The sequence below is a fragment of the Periophthalmus magnuspinnatus genome, chromosome 20, assembly GCF_009829125.3.
Source record: "Periophthalmus magnuspinnatus isolate fPerMag1 chromosome 20, fPerMag1.2.pri, whole genome shotgun sequence".
In the NCBI taxonomy this organism is placed as follows: domain Eukaryota; kingdom Metazoa; phylum Chordata; class Actinopteri; order Gobiiformes; family Gobiidae; genus Periophthalmus; species Periophthalmus magnuspinnatus.
The window spans coordinates 407395-429406 of NC_047145.1; the positions used below are offsets into that span (position 1 = coordinate 407395).

Below are 22012 nucleotides of genomic sequence, written 5' to 3' on the forward strand. Positions count from 1 at the left end.
ATTATTATTATTATTATTATTATCATTATTATTATTATTATTATTATTATTATTATTATTATTATTATTATTATTCTGTTTCGAGTCAAAATTGTCAGAAAATATGAAAACCACATTGAAGATCTGTCAGTGTCGTGCGCCGGGCTCATCATGGCTTAAATAAATAAATGCTGCTATCGGACTGAGGGATGTGAATTAAAAAGCTCATCCATGTAACTTTTCTGTTGTTACACTCGCTTGTCTCCATGGTTACCACTTCGCCTTCCACTGTACGGCTTTAAATCTTTTATCATTCTGCCTTTAATTCACTTCTGAAAAGGTGTTTTTGATGCTCAGGTGTTTGTTGTAGACTGGGCTCGCCGCTCCACAGACTTGACACGCACCTGCCACTCTTCATGGACATAGATACACAGTTACATCTCCATGGAGACAAGCAGGTAGTGGACCCTCAAACAGAAAAGTAACACAGTGCGACTTTACCAAACCCTGAGGTAAAAGTAAAGTTAAAGTGCAGTGTGTGAGTCTTTAAACGTCGTGAACTTTGTCGCACAGAAAAGATGGAGCAGTTTCAGGAGTTTTCACTGAAGAAAAGAAACATTTATTCACTTAAATGAAGAGGAACAAACACAGAACAGACTTTACTAATGTCCTGGGAAATAAACGTGAAAAATATGTCGACGTTATGACCCACACGGCGTGATAAATGTGGCCAAAGAAACTCCCCAAAAAACCTGCAGCGCGGCGCTCGCTCACGTTAATGAAAACAGTGAAATAAGTGGAAATGCAGGACGGCGCCGGGGGCTCCGGGAGGGGGGCCGTCATCGGGGAGATTAGTGAGAACGCCTCTTGTTTAGCGCAGACTCATTGTTTTACGCTCGCGCCCGTGAATCGAGATCGGGCCATTTGCTTTACTTTAGGGAACGACGCTAAGCCAAAAATCATCCTGTTTATTATGTTTACGCGCTCAAGGTCGCACCTGTCGGCCAATTCCGCCGCAAACAGAGTCGAAGTGGCGCCGCTCGATGGTACACGAGCGAGTCTAAAGAGCGTTATAGAAGAGGACGGGGGAATAACACCACGCCCCGCTGGAAACGCAAGGACAACACTAAACAAAAGCAGACTGAGCGTGATCGGAAAAGCAGTTAAAGTCTCGGCGTTTGTCGATTTTCTTTGGACTCACCCTCTCTCCGGGAGGACCAGGGGGGCCGTCGTTACCCGCCGTGCCCTGAAACACAAACACACACCAGCGTTAAGGCGTTTAGTATGAAAACGGCGTCTCACTGCTGCTTTAGTCAAAACATAAACAACATTAGTTTAAGTCAGAGTCACTTCTGAGTCTGTCGATATCACTACATCGATTTATCGCTCAGTTTAAGGAAGTGGGACCTGCAGAAGTGGGAGATTTATTTAACACGATGAGATCTGAGCTGGAGAAGATGGAATAAATCACATCTGTGGCTGATTATTATGACGCTGCGATTCTTCTGCTTTATGTGATATTATCGTTTATCGCGATGTTTCCCTGCAGCGATATATCGTACTTCTAAATGTGTTATCGTGGAATATCTAGTTCTGAGCAAATTCAAATGGATCTCGTATTTCGTACAACCATAAAAATCTGTGCGCAGCATGCTAGCTTGCGCGCTATGTCTCAAAGCTAATGCTAACGTTTATTAAAAGCATAAAATATAAAATGAACAGCCTTTTAAAATTCAAACTAATTAAAATTAAACTACCCGACTGTTTTAAATGGAGAATACTTCAGTTTGTGGTGTTTTAATATTTATTATGCCTCAAAATTAGCATTAGCGTTAGCCTTGAGACACAAACTTGACGTCCACTTGCAGCTCTGTCCACTGTCTGATCTTTAAATATTTTTTTTATTTTTAGCAAAAACTTGGCAAAAACCTGATGTTTACTGTAGAAGATGGAATAAATCACATCTGTGGCTGATTATTATTACGCTGCGATTCTTCTGCTTTATGTGATATTATCGTTTATCGTGATGTTTCTCTGCAGCGATATATCGTACTTCTAAATGTGTTATCGTGGAATACCTAGTTCTGAGCAAATTCAAATGGATCTCGTATTTCGTACAAACATAAAACTCAGTGCGCAGCATGCTAGCTCGCTCGCTATGTCTCAAAGCTAATGCTAACATTTATTAAAAGCATAAAATATAAAATGAACAGCCTTTTAAAATTCAAACTAATTAAAATTAAAACTACCCGACTGTTTTAAATGGAGAATACTTCAGTTTGTGGTGTTTTAATATTTATTATGTCTCAAAATTGAGACGTAAACGTGTCAGTGACGTCCACCACTGTCTGACCCCAACCCCCTGACCCCTGACCTCTGACCTCTGACCTCTGACCCACCTGCAGCTCCGCCCACTGCCTCATCTTTAAATATTTATTCATTTTAGTGTAACTCTGCAAAAACCTCATAGAGATAAACCTGGACAGGACGTAGTGAAGCTCACGGTGCAGTAGAGGGCGCTGTTGTGCACAGAGTCACTCAATATGAAAAAAACACAGTTTGAAATGATATTTTTGTGTGTTTTTTGTCGTATATCTCCATCATGTGTCACATCTGAGTCCTTCTGCTCAGTCGCTCATGAATCACTTCGTTTTCCAAACCTTAGGTCCTGGTTTTCCCGTTGGACCTCGGGCTCCTCTGGCGCCGCGCGGACCCTAAAAACGACATAAAAGTCAACGTTAAGAAGTCACATTCAAAATCCTAACAGAGTATTTCCACGTATCACGGGGAGCACGTACCGTTGGACCTCTTTGACCTCGTGGACCAGGTTTTCCGGCGATTCCCTGTGAGGAAACACATCCGTCTTAAACACACAGTCTGTGTGTGTAATTAGCATAAGCTTCATGTAAACACCGTGTAACTCGGCTCAGGGGCTTCAGGGGGATTTGTTAAGTCCTTTTGTTTCTTTTTCTTCTCTGGTTTAATCCGGCGTCGGAGGAGGCCCTGCCAACTGCTCTGCACTTTTAATATTTTTACAACAGCTGCTAAATGACTTCCTGGCTTAACGTCAGAACTGTCCAGAATTAGATTTTAGGGGTAAAAAAGTGCAGTGAGTGTTTGGCAGATGGGCTCAGAATAAGTGAGATAATAAAGTCCAAAGTCACTGAGGAGCGACTTCATATTCAGGCCATTATAGAGGATCATTATGAAGTGATAGGACATAAACGACAGGGACGAGGACGAGGCTAAACCGCTTCATTAAGTCCAAAGTGAACACGGAGCGACGACCTGACACTGCGCACGGACAGAGGATCGGCCCGGTATCGGTATCGGTGAGAGCAGTCAGCACAGATATCGGTCCTGGTACGATATTGGAAATTTAGACGATATTTGGCCCTGATATTTTTGACAGTCTTTATGTTCCCACCTGTGATTCCAGTTTTTCCTCAGTGCATCCGATTTATTTTTGTGAAGAGACAAAAGTTCATTTGTGAACTTTCCTTCTCTGTCAGATCCAGACTCACTCTGGATTTTTAGCTCGTCCTCAGTCTCGTCCTCAGTCTCGTCCTCGTCCTCAGTCTCGTTCTCGTCCTCAGTCTCGTTGTCGTCCTCAGTCTCGTCCTCAGTCTCGTTCTCAGTCTCGTCCTCGTCCTCAGTCTCGTCCTCGTTCTCGTCCTCAGTCTCGTTGTCGTCCTCAGTCTCGTCCTCAGTCTCGTCCTCAGTCTCGTTCTCGTCCTCAGTCTCGTTCTCAGTCTCGTCCTCAGTCTCGTCCTCAGTCTCGTCCTCAGTCTCGTTCTCGTCCTCAGCCTCGTTCTCGTCCTCAGTCTCGTCCTCAGTCTCGTCCTCAGTCTCGTCCTCAGTTTCGTTCTCGTCCTCAGTCTCGTCCTCAGTCTCGTCCTCAGTCTCGTTCTCGTCCTCAGTCTCGTTCTCGTCCTCAGTCTCGTCCTCAGTCTCGTCCTTAGTCTCGTTCTCGTCCTCAGTCTCGTCTTCGTCCTCAGTCTCGTTCACGTCTGTTGTGTCTCAAACTCAGTCAAACGTGATTCCGAGATCGTGGCTCAAAAATAATCGTCTGTAAAAACGTTGAGCTCCAGTCAGAGTCACGCCCTTCACGCCGTTACACGAGGCATTGTATTGTTCTTATTAAAGTGTAAATGACAAAAGGCGACGCTGAAAATCAAATCCACGTCTTGAATGATTATAATTAGCATACGCGCTAAGCAGCTAGCATAATGTGCTCAGACGACAAACACGTCCTGAGACTCACTCCTCTGTGTTAGTTCAGCAGATAGAATGTGCTTCAGTTTTTCTTTCAAATCAAACGTTAACGCTCCGAGTTTAAACCGCGCCACGTCGTCGCCGCCGTCGGGCCAATTTGCAATTACATAATTCATCGTTCAAATCGTTGGGGCTGAGCACAAAGCGTCTGGTGAATCGTGAAGAGCAGCGTCACTAAAGTTTAATTCAAAGGACAAAATTAGTTTGAATGTACCTGGGTTTTTATCAGCACTTCCCGCACGAACGAGCGACTCTGCGCGAGCCCTCGAGATACGAGCGGCTCGGAGCTTTGTTACCGCCGCTTTTGTTCTGCCTCAACATCGATTTTTTTGCGGCTGTTATGTTTTGTGCAAAAATACTACACAGGAGCCTTTGTAATAAAAATCAATGTTCTTTTGTGGAGAGATATGAAGTGATTTTCATATCCAAACAGCGAGCGCGAGGCTCGTCTTACCCTCGCGCCCTTCTCTCCGTTGGCTCCTGGGAAGCCCGGGAATCCACTGGAGCCCTGTTAAGAGGAAAAGAGGAGATACGGTGAAGGACGACCACACATCATGAATGAAAATCAACTGACTTTAAATCTACAGCTGAGGCTCCAAAAAGAGACTGAGACGTGTCCAGGGCCGTCCACACAAACATGGGGCCCCGGGGCAAGAAGCTGCACATGGAGGTGGAGTCACGACACGACGATCGTTCAAAATATCAAAGATGGAACTATTTTTGGGGTAAACATTTATCATGTTACTTTTTCTTTGCTCCACTGGGACTTTTTTTTGGGCAATATGATAAGATTTAATCGTAAAACATTGAATAAATAATTTGTCTGACCTGTTTATTTCTTGCAGCTCATGATTTTGAACAGTATTGTAGATTTATACGTTTTTGTGGTTTAAATCTGCTCTTATTTTAACCCCTGAGACAACATGGAAAATAAAACCTAAAATCTAACAGAGCTAACTGTATTTTAAAGTTATGCCATAGAAGTGTTTGATGCTAAAGCTAACAGCGTCTAATACGGGGCTCATTTTTTCTCTTGTTTTAAACAGGAAGTGAAAAAAGTTTGTCCTCCTCAAACATCGTGATGACCTCTGAACGACCCTCGACCTCTGAACGACCCTCGACCTCTGAACGACCCTTGACCTCTGAACGACCCTCGACCTCTGAACGCCCCTCGACCTCCACTTCCCTGAACATAATAATGAACTCGACTCTGTATCTGAAAACTGTGAGCTAAAACACAAGACGAATGCTAATGCTAATGCTAATGCCTGCTAGCTTGCTGTCAGACAGTAGCAGCACAGATGAATAAGTGACTTTAAACTGTACACTCTGCTCTAGTGAAGCTCATTTTATGATTATTATTTATGTTTTTATTTGTTCTATTGTGATTTTAATGTTTTTTTTATTCTGTAAAACATTTTCACGACTTTATGGCCCAACTGTTCTGTTCAGATAAACCTGCCGTGTTTATATTATTCTCTACATTTATTTATTTATTACAGTTGTTGGAGTTAAATGTGATTTCTTGCCTCTGTTAAATCTTTTTTTAACTGTTCTCGTAATAATCTGATATAAATGTAACGATCATTCTGTTTTTAAATCTGTGGCGTCTCGTTTCACTCGCCGAGTCTCACCTTCGGTCCTTGTCGTCCTGGATACCCCGGCAGCCCCGGGACGCCCAGTTTACCCTGAGAAACAACAGCAGACGTAAGTAAACACTTAAATACGACTTTGTACAAATCCATTAACTCTGTTTTGAGTCTGTTGCCTTTTCTCCAGCAGGACCCAGGGGTCCAGACTCTCCGTTGGGCCCCGCTCGGCCTTTGGGCCCCTCAGGACCGTCCTCTCCACGTGGGCCGGGCAAACCCAGCTCCCCCTGAAGAGAAACAGAGTAAGACCATGATACTCACAGTACTCACAATAATACTCAGTACTCACTATAGTACTCAGTACTCACTATAATACTCAGTACTCACTATAATACTCAGTACTCACTATAATACTCAGTACTCACTATAATACTCAATACTCACTATAATACTCAGTACTCTGATACTCACCCGGTCTCCTTTGATTCCCATGTCTCCTTTGAATCCTGGGAAACCGTCTTCTCCCTAAAACAAAACATGTTTTTATTTATTAAATGTGTAAATGTTGAAGAGGAAAACACAGTAGTATCAGTAAAAGTACATGTAGAGTCGTAGTATTTGGTAGTACCTGGTTCGGCTGATGGACATTTTTAGAGTTTAGTTGTAAAAATCTTCTTTATAAAATGTTCATTTAAATCCAACAGTGATAAAAGTCATAATCCTCATTTTAAAGTACAGACTCCTTCTTTTATGAATCTGTTTGTACAGAGTCACACTGCCCCCTGGTGACAAACACATGGAACTGCACCTGAGCTGACACTTTGTTCTAAACTTTCCCAAATTTTAACATAATTTATTAAATGCACAAATAGAAAGAAAAACACAATAATAATTTCACATAAAACTGACAGAGTTTTCATATTTGATTAGTTTCCAAACGATTTTAAGAATGAAATGATTTAAAACACAAAAACAGAGTCTGATTCAAATATAAATAATACAGAACAAACAAAGGATTTATCTGTGCAGGATTTTTAAATTACAAACTGAATCACATTAAAACTTATTCATTCATTTTCTTATTCGTTAAAATGATGTAAACATAAACACTGAGGCTGAGACTAAAAACACTTCTGCACTTTGGTCAAATATCGACCGTTTGTGATTTTTCAGATGCAGCTTCATCACAAAAGAATCAATATTTCAGAAGTATTGATATTTTAGAGTAGTACCCATACCATAAATCAGGCCGGTGGGTGTAAAAAGTATCGATACTTTAAACATATCGACACGTCACTGTCCAAAAGTAAAATAATAAAATAATCTCCCTCGTCGTGATTTTGATTTTTTATACAAACCCGCTGCATTATGTAAGACGCCTGGTCACCGCACGTCACAGGGAGCACACAGACGCACACAGACGCACACAGACGCACACAGACGCACACACACACACACACACACACACACACACCTGCACAGCTCCATACTTTATTCATAACTAAGCCCCTTTTTCCTCCAAGGTTCCAGCGTCAGATTCTCCCCATAAATTATTCAATAAAAACCTGAATAACTGTCGCCGCGATGAGAAAAACCCGCTCCGAGTCTCATCACGGCGTCAAACACACGAAAAACGATATTGATCTGAAATAAACCTGGTGCGTTTTCAGTCTGTGATGTAAATAATAAAAAAAAAAAACTCTGATAAACAAAGAGACGAGCGAAAAACTGGACAACTGTGTGTAGAAGTTTAATGTGGGGGGTGACCTCGGCGCCGACTGTCAGAGCGAGAGAAAAGTGAAGGAACAACAGCAGTGACAGGTAAACACAACACAACACAACACGACACAACACGACACAACACGACACAACACAACGCAACACAACACAACACAACACAACACGACACAACGTCTGAGAGGAGAATCTGTCCGAAGGTTAAAAGAAGCGTCCGACTCTGTGACGAGGTAAAAGGAAACGTCCTGTGTGTTTTATACTTTTACACTTTTGACATCGTTGGCGACATTTGGAAATATATTCTGATGTTTTGATGTTTAGTTTTGGGGTTTAATGAAACGTGTCAAGTGGTTTTTTTGTGTGTTTTTAATCTTTTTTTTTGGCCTCGTCCTCGTCAAAATCAACTGAAAACTCAAAGACGCTGATGTAAAATGCAAAACAGGTCGTCCGATCTTTCAAAGTCGTTGAGCGTCAGCAGGTTAAGAGCGTTTTCAGAGCTGGAGTTTTAATATTTTTTGATTTTTGAGTGTTTTTTTTAATAAAGTTTGGAGTTACCTTCTCTCCTTTTCCTCCTTTCAGTCCACGGACGCCGTCAGCTCCCTGAAAACACGAGAAAAACATGAATAAAACTCCCACAGCTTCAGACTCAACTGAATTAAACTGAAAATCTGAGCCTCACCTTCACTCCACGGGGGCCGGGGTATCCGATGGGCCCCTGAGGACCCGGGGGACCCTGCGGAGACGAGGGACATGTGTGTGTTTAGTGTTTAGTGTGTAGTGTCGTGTAAACAGATAAACTATTACAAAACCAACAAGACGGAGGATTAAAACACCGGTGCATTAAAACAGAAGCACGAGCCGCACGTACCTGACCTCCCTTCTCTCCAGGTGGACCCTCTTTACCAGGATGACCCTTAAATACAAAACAAAACATATTTATGAAGAGTTTATGTAAAGAGTATTCTGTAAAACACATAATCTGAGAGTATTTAAGGTGCAAACGTCACAAACTCACATAATCTGAGAGTATTTATCAAGGAAAACGTGAACAAACTCACATAAACGACTCTAATCTGATTCACTGTGACCTCAAACACATTTTATTTTTATATTTTATCTCATTTTCTCCAGTTAAATCCACAGTTTACACAGAGTGAGTGTGTGGGACAGGCCCGAGCACACAGAGGGGCTCAGTCTGTAAATCTATGAACTATGAGCCTCCAGCCAAACACAAACCTGAAATAAACCCCCACAGAGCTGGAATGTGAAGTAAAAGTACTCAAGTATCGCTGTATCTGTACTTTACTTCAGGACGTTTAAAAATGGAAACGTTTGGACTGGACTGAGAGTTTTTATTCTTGTGTGAGAGCTGCAGAAAAAAAATAAAAAAATCACCACATCTGAAGCTTTAAAGACTCAAAATGTGTGAGAAATACTTCGACTTTTGACTCTTTCAGTACATTTTTAAAAAGGTACTTTAATACTTTTACTTGAGTCGATGTTTTCATGTGATACTTTTGCTTTTACTTTGTGTTTTTTTTGCTCCTGTATCTGTACTTTTACTTAAGTAACAATAAAATCAAGTACTTTTTCCACGACTTGTTCACATCTGACTCACGTCTGAAGTTTTATGAGACACAAAATGTGTGAGAAATACTTTTACTCTTTACTCTTTAAGTACATTTTAAATACTTTCACTTAAGCAGATTTTTTCATGTGAAACTTTTACTTTTGAGTATTTTTTTCTCCAGTATTTGTACTTTTACTTGGGACGTTCTCTGTTTTCTGTCACATTTGCTGCTGTTCTCTCATATTTTATGAAATTTGATTTTTAACCTTTTTTTGTTAAATCACCAGTTTCATTAAAGTGTGAAAAGAACAGATGAATATTTACAGTATTTTAATATTTTGATATTTTGAAATTACTTTTAATGAGGAAATCCACAGTTTAAATCAGCTGAAAAATCAAAACTATCCGTGTTTTAAAAGTCTCATATTTATGTTTTTTTCTGGCTCCAAACAGAACGAGCTCCGAGGAAAAAACGACACAACGAGCCTCTAAAAAACTAAAACTCACACACTTTATGTTTGTGTTTTGTACATCAGTGATTCTAAATGGACCGTTCACCGTCTGTTTACAGGAAAATCACCTCCAAATAAAAGGTGAGATTATGGAGCAAAGTGATTTTATTTTATCCATAAAAGTTCATTCATTTAAACTTAAACTTAAAGTGTCTTTAGGTTTGTCTCAGTCCAGAGTTCACTCACCGGAGGCCCGTCTGCTCCAGGGAGGCCCGGCAGCCCAGACCTGCCCTGAGGTCCCTGTAAAACAAAAAGGTGAAAGGTTAAAGGTCGTGCAGAGTTCACTGGAGCACCTGCACGTCCCAGACTCATAAAACAGCACAGGTTTAAAGTCACACTCTGCTCCACAGACTCAGGTTTAGTCACATTTAGACCTGATTTTTATTAATAATAATAAACGACATTTGTGTCATAATAAAACAGCTTCACCATTAAAAGTCAGAACAGACAAAAAAACTAAAGTAAAAGCCCAAACTCGTCCATGAGACTCAGATCATTTATCACATTTAAGTTTTACAGAATCTTTCTTTTCCATAAAACTCAGATAAACTTTGATTAAATCCAGACTCAGACTCAAAACATGAACAATGTGAGAAGTTTTAAATAATCGATTCAAACGAGTCAAATAAATGAGTCAAATAAATGAGTCAAATAAATGAGTCAAATAAATGAGTCAAATAAATGAGTCAAATAAATGAGTCAAATAAATGAGTCAAATAAATGAGTCAAATAAATGAGTCAAATAAATGAGTCAAATAAATGAGTCAAATAAATGAGTCAAATAAATGAGTCAAATAAATGAGTCAAATAAATGAGTCAAATAAATGAGTCAAATAAACGAGTCAAATAAACGAGTCAAATAAACGAGTCAAATAAATGAGTCAAATAAATGAGTCAAATAAACGAGTCAAATAAATGAGTCAAATAAACGAGTCAAATAAACGAGTCAAATAAACGAGTCAAATAAACGAGTCAAATAAATGAGTCAAATAAACGAGTCAAATAAACGAGTCAAATAAACGAGTCAAATAAATGAGTCAAATAAATGAGTCAAATAAACGAGTCAAATAAACGAGTCAAATAAATGAGTCAAATAAATGAGTCAAATAAACGAGTCAAATAAACGAGTCAAATAAATGAGTCAAATAAACGAGTCAAATAAACGAGTCAAATAAACGAGTCAAATAAATGAGTCAAATAAATGAGTCAAATAAACGAGTCAAATAAATGAGTCAAATAAACGAGTCAAATAAACGAGTCAAATAAATGAGTCAAATAAATGAGTCAAATAAACGAGCCAAATAAACGAGTCAAATAAACGAGTCAAATAAACGAGTCAAATAAACGAGTCAAATAAACGAGTCAAATAAACGAGTCAAATAAATGAGTCAAATAAATGAGTCAAATAAACGAGTCAAATAAACGAGTCAAATAAACGAGTCAAATAAACGAGTCAAATAAACGAGTCAAATAAACGAGTCAAATAAATGAGTCAAATAAACGAGTCAAATAAACGAGTCAAATAAACGAGTCAAATAAACGAGTCAAATAAACGAGTCAAATAAACGAGTCAAATAAACGAGTCAAATAAACGAGTCAAATAAACGAGTCAAATAAACGAGTCAAATAAATGAGTCAAATAAACGAGTCAAATAAACGAGTCAAATAAACGAGTCAAATAAACGAGTCAAATAAATGAGTCAAATAAACGAGTCAAATAAATGAGTCAAATAAATCTCTGCTGTTTCCAGTTGTTTCTGAAAAATGAGGCAAAAATAAAACACAATTTAATGAACTCACTTTTTCTCCAGGAGGCCCGATGGGGCCCTGAGGCCCAGGGAGGCCCTGACACAGACAAGAACAATCAGGAAGTCAACGAGTGTGAGTATTCAGAGAAAAACACACACACAACACGCAACACACACAACACACAACACACACAACACACACACAACACACACACACACACACACACACACAACACACACCAGGACCTGATCTTGTAAAATTAGACACAGATTAACTCAAATTTGTGCAGAAATAAGTGTCACTGCTCAGGTTTGTGTAACGTGAGCCGCTGTGTGTGTGTGTGTGTGTGTCGGGGTGTGTGTGTGTGTCGGGGTGTCCGTGTGTGTGCGTTCTTAAACAGGTGTGGCACTGCTGCACAAATTCCACCAAAATGAATGAGATTCTTTCAAAACGACTGATCCAGATCCTGATCCTTTTCCCACATAAACCAGGAAATGTGTTTATTTATTTTAGATGAGCAAAGAAAAATGATTAAAAAAATACTGTGTGTGTGTTCTCTGTGTGTTCTCTCTGTATGTTCTGTGTGTTCTCTGTGTGTTCTGTGTTCTGTGTTTGACTCATCGTGCTAACTCGGGGCACTACAGTGTCTGCGTTGGGACGGGGGGCGTGTCTTTTACCTGTGTGCCCGGGATGCCTTGCTGTCCTGGGGGGCCGGGTTCTCCCTGTGGTCCCTGGAAAAGATAAAAACATGATCCCAGTCAGATCTGTGGAGGTGAGAGACAAAAGTTCTGTGTGATTTTACTCGTTGGTGTTTAGATTCAGCTCTGCAGGTCGAACGGAAGAAAAACAAACAAACAAACCGCCGTCTGATGGACACGTCACCACAGCCTCGTTATTTTAAATTAAATTATCTCCTTTTGTAAATCCTACGTCTGCTGCCCCCTGGTGGCACTTTCTGTACTGCACCGGTGTAAACGCTGACGTCACTTGTGGCGTCTGATTTAACGCCATAAAACACAGATGTGACTCCGCCCACTCATATTCAGTGGTTGTGTTTTAACAGCAGGGGGCAGCGGCGCTCTGGACACGACACGAGAAGAAAAACACAGAGAAGAAAAAAGACAAGAAAATGTTTTGATTTGAACAAAAGACGCGATCAAATCTGCTCCGTGTTTGAAGAAGGAAAAGTTTGGACAATCGAAACAAATCAGAACTATTTAAAATAAGAAAAGAGAATTTGAACCACAACTGCAAAATAATAAAAATACACAGTAAAATCAAGATAAATACACACGATATAAATAAATCCCACAGTTTAACAAGAATAATTCAATATGTTTTGAATAAAAATAAGACACAATCTGGGACTTTTGTGAATATTTGTTTGTTTGTTTGTGCTTGAAATGTTGGGCTGACATCAGGATGTTTATTTAAAATATTTGTATTTATTTTATTTTATTTTTTTATCATTATTATTATTTTTGCACTTGCACAGGGACAACTAAACTATTTATTTCATTGTAATCTGTGTTTCTGTCGGTGTTTCTAATGAAAAGATTTGGAAAAAAAAAAATTAATTACATTTTTAAAAAGACATAAAATGGAGGAAAATAAATCAAATAAATTGTCTGTACCATGTTTCCTTTTGGTCCATGAGGCCCATCGACTCCAGCGACTCCCTGAGAAGCACAAACGACAGAATCACTCAACAGGAAGTGAAACAGGAAGTGAAACAGGAAGTGAAACAGGAAGTGAGGACACAGTGGCAGAGGGAGTACATACGGGCGCTCCGGGTGGTCCGGGTGGTCCTCGAGGCCCCAGCAGACCCCTGGGACCCTGCACAGAGAGGACAGTTACAGACGTGTGACAGAATCTGCTGGAAACACAAAGTCAAAGTAACAGGACGTCACAGTTTGTTTGGGACAAGCGTCTTACACTCTCTCCAGCGAGGCCCCGGGGCCCGATCTCTCCATCTTCACCCTGAGGAGAAGAAAAGACGAGGAGGATTTTTAGAGACGTGACGACAGACTTCAACTTTTAAATAAGACTTAAAGCCTAAAGTGCTGTTCTCACTGAGAGGAAAGTTACACATAAAACTTTAGTCTCCAGGCCCCGCCCCCAGACGCCCGAGGCCAGTGTTAGTACTACTACAAGTACAAGTTCAAGTACAAGTACAAGTACAAGTACAAGTACTGCAGTGAACGTACCCTCTGCCCGTCCTCTCCTGGAGCTCCGATGGGTCCTGCAGGTCCAGGCTCCCCCTAAAAACACAAAGATACAAGAAAAGAGCGTTTAAAAAGTCATTTAATGTTTTACAGAAATGAGATAAAATATTAGATAAATGTTTGTGTTTGTGGTGCAGAATATTCAGATATAAGTGTAAAATATTCAGACTGATCCACTTATTGTTCCTTTGACTTTTGGAGTGTTACAAAGAGAATTAAAATCTAAACTCCCAGGAACAATCCCCGTGACCTTTGCCCCCGTCGAGCTTCAAGAGTCGAAAATCCAGAATAAGAAAATGATCCAAGTCTGAGTTTGTTTAGATGAACAAGAGACAGACGAACAAATGTTTGTGTTTGTGTTTCTTCAGGAGCTGGACCATAAATATGTTATAAATGTGATGTGTTTTGAGTGACCTCTGTGACCTCTGTGACCTCTGTGACCTCTGTGGCCTCTGTGACCTCTGTGACCTCTGTGACCTCTGTGGCCTCTGTGACCTCTGTGACCTCTGTGACCTTGTACTCACCCTGTGACCTTTCTCACCGGGAAGTCCAGGAAGTCCATCGAAGCCACGGTCGCCCTGAGATTCACAAATACACAACAGACATTAACACAACAACACAACAGCAGCACAACAGCACGACAACAACACAAAAACAACAACACAACAACAGCACCAGAACAGTACCACAACACCACATCAACATCACAAAAACACCACAACACCACAAAAACACCACAACAACACCACAAAAACACCACAACAACACCACAAAAACACCACAACAGCACCAGAACAGTACCACAACACCACAACAACAACAACACAAAAACACCACAAATACACCACAACAACATCACAAAAACAACACAACAACACCACAACAACATCACATCAACATCACAAAAACACCACAACACCACAAAAACACCACAACAACACCACAAAAACACCACAACACCACAACAACATCACAAAAACACCACAAAAACACCACAACAACACTACATAAACACCACAACAACACCACAACAACAACACAAAAACACCACAACAACACCACAAAAACACCACAACAACACCACAAAAACACCACAACAACAACACCACAACACCACAACAACATCACAAAAACACCACAAAAACACCACAACAACACTACATAAACACCACAACAACACCACAACAACAACACAAAAACACCACAACAACACCACAAAAACACCACAACAACACCACAAAAACACCACAACAACACCACAACAGCAGCACAACAACACGACAACAACACAACAACAGCACCAGAACAGTACCACAACACCACAACAACAACACAAAAACACCACAAATACACCACAACAACATCACAAAAACAACACAACAACACCACAACAACATCACATTAACACCACGAAAACACCACAACAACACTACATAAACACCACATCAAAATCACAATAACACCACAACAGGACCACAAAAGCACCACAACAACAACATCACACTACAACAATACCACAATAATACCACAAAACACCATATCAACACCACATTAACACAACAACACCACATTAACACCACAACAACACTGCAAAAACACAACAACAACACTACAAAAACACCACAACAACACATTAACACCACAACAACATCACAACAACACTACAACAATACCACAATAATACCACAACAACACCACATTAACACAACAACAACACAACCACATTAACACCCCAACAACACCACAAAACACCACACTACCACAACAGTGCCACAACAACACCACATTAACACAACAACAGTGCCACAACAACACTAAATTAACACAACAACAACACCGCAACAACATTACAACACCACAACACCGCATTAACACCACAAAACACCACAACAACACCATCACATTAACAGCACAACAACACCACATTAACAACACCACCACAAAACACCACAACAACAACAACAAGATTACATTAACAGCATAACACCATCACAAAAACACCACATCCCCACACGTGCACAGCTGTAGCTCCATCTAATAATGAGTTAAAGTACAGTCTGTACTTTTACCTTAGACCCCGGCTCTCCAGGCATCCCCCGGGCTCCGTCTGCTCCGGCTCGGCCCTGTGGATAAAACACAATTTAAAGAGAGTGTGCACATTTAAACTGCAAAGAGTAAACCCACCTCTGAGAAATGTGGATAATATCATCAGAGAGCAAAAAGAATAAAGAACAGGAATTCAGATTCATATGTGACGAAAACAGACAGAAACACACAATAAATCTACAACTATACAACTCTAAGTCCTGGTTCAGTCCTGGTTCAGTCCTGGTTCAGTCCTGGTTCAGTCCTGTTTTTTTTGTTTCTCTGCTGTGACTTAAAGGGTTTTATTTTGCCTCTTTTCTTTTAATTTTATGATGATTATTTATGTTTTGATTAGTTTTATTGTGAGTTTAATGTTTTTCTTTTCTGTAAAACACTTTTCATTCCTCTGTGGTCCGTTTGTGCTGCACAGATCAACTTTGTCTTTACTGTGGAGTTTTATGCCACAGGGAGAGTCTGTTTAAAATGGATCTGGACATAATTGGATTTAGGATGAACAGAAGAATGTGGTTTGATATTCTGGGAGTGTGTTTCCTGTAGGTGGCGCTGTGACTGAATGTTAACGACTCCTGTCCATCATCACACGTCTCATGTGGACATTTTCAGACAGATTAAACTCCTGGTCATTGATCCAAAGACTCAGACCAAAGACTTTAAGCTCATCTCACTGTTTGTCGTGACCTGAGCTCCTCAGAAGTGAAACAAACACAAACACAGAGCCACAAACACAGAGCCACAAACACAGAGCCACAAACACAGATCTGTATCACACTGAGCTCCAGGGGTCTCAGGCTTCACTTACCCGCTTCCCTGCTTTGCCTGGAGGTCCGGAGGGCCCCTGGATGCCACGAGGCCCCTGTGTGGAGGAAGAAGAGGAGATTAAAGAACAGACAAAGCGTTAATGTGAAGAAACCAGTGCATTTATTTATATAAGTCAAGGGAAAACTATTCTTAATATTTAAAATGATGCACAAACAAATCCACATGTGAAATAAAAAATAAATAAATAAATAGAAGGTAAAGAGAAATGACGTCTATTTAAAAGTGCTTACGTGACAAAACTGTGTCAAGTCTATTCTAATTAAAATCTGAGTAAAGTCTCTGTGTTATAAATCACCTGAGGACCTGGATCTCCGCTTTCACCTTTAAGTCCAGGAGAACCAGGAAGACCCTGTGAGAAAACAAACAGACGAGAAACAGACGCTTCTTTATCCAAATCTGCAAATATTTGAGCTGAATCTTCACTGGTGTAATGGCGTCAGTTTGTCAGCAGAGGGCGATGTTTAGCCGACAATGCCCTTTGTTTCTTCTGAAGAGAATCACCACAGAACAAGACGGAAACAAATGACACAAAACTAAATAAAAACAAACTGATTCCGTCCTGATCGCACACACAGGTTTGTTTTATGTGAGGAGCTTAAATTTGTGTTTTCAAAAATGCGATAATTGGAAAAATACGACTTCATTTTGTATTTTAAATTATGCAAAAGCTTCACATCAGCTGCAGTTTAACTTAAGTGACAGATCTGCATTTAACTTAAGTGACAGATCTGCACGAGCTGGAGACGAATCTTTACTCACTGATCTGAGCATTAAACTCCCATAATTCAACATGTCTCACGGAGGGACGTTTTCTGCAGATAAACAGAATCATGTATGAACAGGCCCGGAGTCTGCAGAGAGGGAGGAGGAGGAGGGGAGGGGAGGAGGAGGGGAGGAGGAGAGGAGGGGAGGGGAGGAGGAGGAGGAGAGGAGGTGAGGGGAGGAGGAGAGGAGGGGAGGAGGAGGAGGAGGGGAGGAGGGGAGGAGGGAGGAGGGAGGACGTGAGAGGGAGATTCTCTGCAGCTGTCTCCACTGAGGCGCAGAGTCCACTTAGCGACGCAGCGGTGAAGCAACCAATCAAAACAAATCACCGCTACTGCTACAACCTGATTGGACGATGCTGTTTACAATTAAATGTAAATCAGCTGCAGGTAAAAATAATAAAAACACGGGAATCACAAACACGCAGGGAAAACAGTGCAGAAGTCGTTAATAGACACGTTTCACGGTTCAAAACCCACAGTCTGGTTTAATTAGCTGTAGAAGCGACGCGTTATGGAGGAAATGAGATATAAAGCGCTCACCACTGGTCCTGATCTTCCCGTCAAACCCATTGGCCCCGGGGGTCCCCGCATCGCCAGCTGCAAACCAGACACACACAAACATAGACCAGATTGTTCTGCTCAGGCCTCACTGCACATCCACAGTTTATATAAGTGACTGTTCACCTTCAACACGTCACATCCCATCATGCACTTGGGCTTTGTCTTACACAGTTTCAGTCGTGTTTTAACCTGAGCGCCATCTTCAAAAATATTTAGACTAAATGTGACGGTGTGTGATTTTGTAGAAAATGAAGTTTTAGAAACATGTCCCTTTAAAAACACAATGAACCAACTCACTGAAATAAACAGATTCATATTTGAACAGTTGTGCTACAATATGGACGTTAACACAGAGAATGAAACCCGCCTCTTCTCCCTGGTATTTAACACTAGAGCAGACATGGGCAAACTACGGCCCAGGGGCCATATACGGCCCTTTGGGCTTATTAATCCGGCCCATGATAAAATTATATAAAAATAGTTCAGAGTAAACCTTGTTCAGTTTTACCTTTTCAACAAGTTATTGATCTTTTGGCACTTGATAAAACTGAATGTGAGTTTTTCTGTTTAACTGAAATTTGATAAATGAATTATTAATTTAATTAATTCATTTGAAAAACTCTTTGTACACAGACTCTTGTATATTCATGCTACATGCTACAGGCCACATCTCTAATGTCATATAAACATATATATCCTGGCCCCACCCCTCTGTCACATTTTAGACCCATTGAGCCCCTCCCCCCCGGTTTAGTCCCGCCTCTTCTCCCTGGTATTTAACACTACACAGGATATTTTATTTTCTTATGTATCATCTTATCTGTGTGTTTTTTTTTTGTGTTGACTTTTATGTGAAGCCCTTTGGTTCAGTTCACATTTTTTTTCATGTGTTATAGAAATAAACTTGAACTGAATTAAACTGACCCCTCCTGGACAAACGAGGGATTACATCAGTTAATGACTGTGATCATTTTATGTAACTCAAGGTCAATATCACAGTCTATGAGCTGATGTGATGTAAGGGGAAGGTGATTCCTCTTCAAATTACTTTTTCTAAAAATCTAAACATCTCTCTTAGCTCGTCCCCGAGACCCCACCTGTCGCCCCGGCCCCCGCGGGTCACGAGTATTTTTAAATACCTCTTGTGTTTGCATCTGTTCTGTTCATTTTATGTCGCGACTCTGGTCTGTATTTAGCAAAGTGGGTGAAAATGTGAGTGGTACGAGCCCCCGCCCCCTCCGCACACAGCCCCCTGCAGCTGTGAGGGGGGCACAGCAGGGGGCGCTTCTGTTTGACTTACCCTGGCCTGGGAGAGGATGGCCTGAGCTTGAGCTTCTTGAGCCGACACCACGGGACCTTTCTCGCCATCGCCGCCAAAACGGAACTGAACACGAAGCACAGAAGTTTAAACGGAGGATAAAGACGTTTAGATAAAGATCAGACAGTTAAATATTTCACATTTACCACAAAAGAAAATGTGACTTTTCAGACCAGAACCAGCTGAAACAGGTTTATACCAGGTTCAAATAGAAGAGTGATCTGTGTAAATCTGTGATCAGGAAGAAGCTGCAGATGGAGCTTTGCTGTTACAACACTGGAATTTCACACCAAGGATCAGGCCTGATACTCGATACTGATACTCGATACTGGTTTTGATTCCAAACCATAAGGATTTTTTAAAAAGAAAAGAAAGAAAACACTTAAAAACAGTTTTATTAAACGTATTTCCTCGTGTTCTTGGTTCTGCTGCACATCCACAAAACTCTTTTTTGAATTTTGATACTAGTTTTAGTTTTGATGAGGATCAATTTTAACAAACAGAAGTTAAAACAATTTTCTGAACGTCCTGGAAAATTCATAACATTAAAATAAAGATAAAGGCAAAATATTTGAAGTTCATGAAGAATCAAATCTGTATAAAAATCTTATTCCATAGAACATGATGTGTACTTTGTACAAAAGTACAGTAGAATACAGACTCTTTAGTATAAAAGATCACAGACTCTTTAGTACAGTAGGACAGACTCTTTAGTGCAGTAGGACAGACTCTTTAGTACAGTAGGACAGACTCTTTAGTGCAGTAGGACAGACTCTTTAGTACAGTAGGACAGACTCTTTAGTACAGTAGGACAGACTCTTTAGTGCAGTAGGACAGACTCTTTAGTACAGTAGGACAGACTCTTTAGTGCAGTAGGACAGACTCTTTAGTGCAGTAGGACAGACTCTTTAGTGCAGTAGGACAGACTCATTAGTACAGTAGGACAGACTCTTTAGTGCAGTAGGACAGACTCATTAGTACAGTAGGACAGACTCTTTAGTATAAAAGATTACAGACTCTTTAGGACAGTAGGACAGACTCTTTAGTGCAGTAGGACAGACTCTTTAGGACAGTAGGACAGACTCTTTAGTGCAGTAGGACAGACTCTTTAGTGCAGTAGGACAGACTCGTTAGTGCAGTAGGACAGACTTGTTAGTACAGTAGGACACTCTTTAGTGCAGTAGGACAGACTCATTAGTGCAGTAGGACAGACTCTTTAGTACAGTAGGACAGACTCTTTAGTACAGTAGGACAGACTCGTTAGTACAGTAGGACAGACTCTTTAGTGCAGTAGGACAGACTCATTAGTGCAGTAGGACAGACTCATTAGTACAGTAGGACAGACTCATTAGTACAGTAGGACAGACTCTTTAGTGCAGTAGGACAGACTCTTTAGTACAGTAGGACAGACTCTTTAGTACAGTAGGACAGTAGGACAGACTCTTTAGTACAGTAGGACAGTAGGACAGACTCTTTAGTACAGTAGGACAGACTCGTTAGTGCAGTAGGACAGTAGGACAGACTCGTTAGTACAGTAGGACAGTAGGACAGACTCTTTAGTGCAGTAGGACAGACTCTTTAGTTCAGTAGGACAGACTCTGTGCAGTAGGACAGACTCTTTAGTACATTAGGACAGTAGGACAGACTCTTTAGTACAGTAGGACAGACTCTTTAGTGCAGTAGGACAGACTCTTTAGTACAGTAGGACAGACTCTTTAGTACATTAGGACAGTAGGACAGACTCTGTGCAGTAGGACAGACTCTTTAGTACATTAGGACAGTAGGACAGACTCTTTAGTACAGTAGGACAGACTCTTTAGTGCAGTAGGACAGACTCTTTAGTACAGTAGGACAGACTCGTTAGTACAGTAGGACAGTAGGACAGACTCACTGGGAGCATGAGCATTGTACCAGGAGGACCAGGCAGACCATCAGCTCCAGGCAGACCAGGACGTCCTGGAGGACCCTGTGGACGAGACAGGACACATGGACGTGGAGTGAGACGGTGTCATGTGACGTGGAGTGAGACGGTGTCATGTGACGTGGAGTGAGACGGTGTCATGTGACGTGGAGTGAGACGGTGTCATGTGACGTGGAGTGAGACGGTGTCATGTGACGTGGAGTGAGACGGTGTCATGTGACGTGGAGTGAGACGGTGTCATGTGACGTGGAGTGAGACGGTGTCATGTGACGTGGAGTGAGACGGTGTCATGTGACAGAGTGAACTGAGAACTAGATCATGAAGATGAAGAATGATTTATGAAAATATCTGAAAACACTTTGGATTTTTAGACGTTTTAAAAGTCTAAAATCACAAAGGTCATTATTCTGATCACACACAGACCTGGAGTTGTGTTTTGTTTCATTCACACAAACACACAAACCTGCAGAAAACACTCTGTTCCACCTTGTGATGTCATCATGTGGTGATACAGGAAGTGCTCCACTGTGTTTTTAAACTCCACACACCTTCATTTATAGAATCATTTGGATCATTTCAGTCCTGGAGTTGTCTCTTATCTCGACTGAACTAAAGGTAAAAGGAGGAGTTAACATGAAAACTACCACTTGATGACATCACAAGGTGGAACGTCGCGTTTTGATCTTTGTAGATGTAACAGACGAATAATAAAGTGACTCAAACATGTGAATGAAACAAAACACAACTCCAGGTCTGTTTTGTGTGATATATTTAGTATTTTGTAATGACATTTGTGTAATTATGTATTAAACACTAAACTCACTTTAAGAGAGGTTCACGGTGTGTGTGTGTGTGGGGGGGTGTTGTGTGTGTGTGTTGTGTTTAGG

General features: G+C 40.8%; 1 protein-coding gene across 2 annotated transcripts in view; it reads right to left on the reverse strand.

Annotated features, from left to right (window-relative positions):
• The window catches only part of col11a1a (collagen, type XI, alpha 1a), a 97321-nt gene that overhangs the window by 44766 nt on the left and 30543 nt on the right, over nucleotides 1-22012 (reverse strand). For both annotated transcript variants that reach the window (XM_055230025.1, XM_055230026.1), the window contains exons 12-35: nucleotides 21096-21170; nucleotides 19187-19270; nucleotides 17866-17922; nucleotides 16857-16910; nucleotides 16542-16595; nucleotides 15706-15759; nucleotides 14161-14214; nucleotides 13619-13672; nucleotides 13347-13391; nucleotides 13194-13247; nucleotides 13046-13090; nucleotides 12089-12142; nucleotides 11463-11507; nucleotides 9849-9902; nucleotides 8449-8493; nucleotides 8260-8313; nucleotides 8136-8180; nucleotides 6315-6368; nucleotides 6023-6130; nucleotides 5889-5942; nucleotides 4709-4762; nucleotides 2778-2822; nucleotides 2640-2693; nucleotides 1181-1225 (exon numbers count right to left, since the gene is read on the reverse strand). In XM_055230025.1, coding sequence (XP_055086000.1) covers nucleotides 1181-1225; nucleotides 2640-2693; nucleotides 2778-2822; nucleotides 4709-4762; nucleotides 5889-5942; nucleotides 6023-6130; nucleotides 6315-6368; nucleotides 8136-8180; nucleotides 8260-8313; nucleotides 8449-8493; nucleotides 9849-9902; nucleotides 11463-11507; nucleotides 12089-12142; nucleotides 13046-13090; nucleotides 13194-13247; nucleotides 13347-13391; nucleotides 13619-13672; nucleotides 14161-14214; nucleotides 15706-15759; nucleotides 16542-16595; nucleotides 16857-16910; nucleotides 17866-17922; nucleotides 19187-19270; nucleotides 21096-21170 — 1341 coding nt within the window. The remainder of the gene's footprint in view (nucleotides 1-1180; nucleotides 1226-2639; nucleotides 2694-2777; nucleotides 2823-4708; nucleotides 4763-5888; nucleotides 5943-6022; nucleotides 6131-6314; nucleotides 6369-8135; nucleotides 8181-8259; nucleotides 8314-8448; nucleotides 8494-9848; nucleotides 9903-11462; nucleotides 11508-12088; nucleotides 12143-13045; nucleotides 13091-13193; nucleotides 13248-13346; nucleotides 13392-13618; nucleotides 13673-14160; nucleotides 14215-15705; nucleotides 15760-16541; nucleotides 16596-16856; nucleotides 16911-17865; nucleotides 17923-19186; nucleotides 19271-21095; nucleotides 21171-22012) is intronic.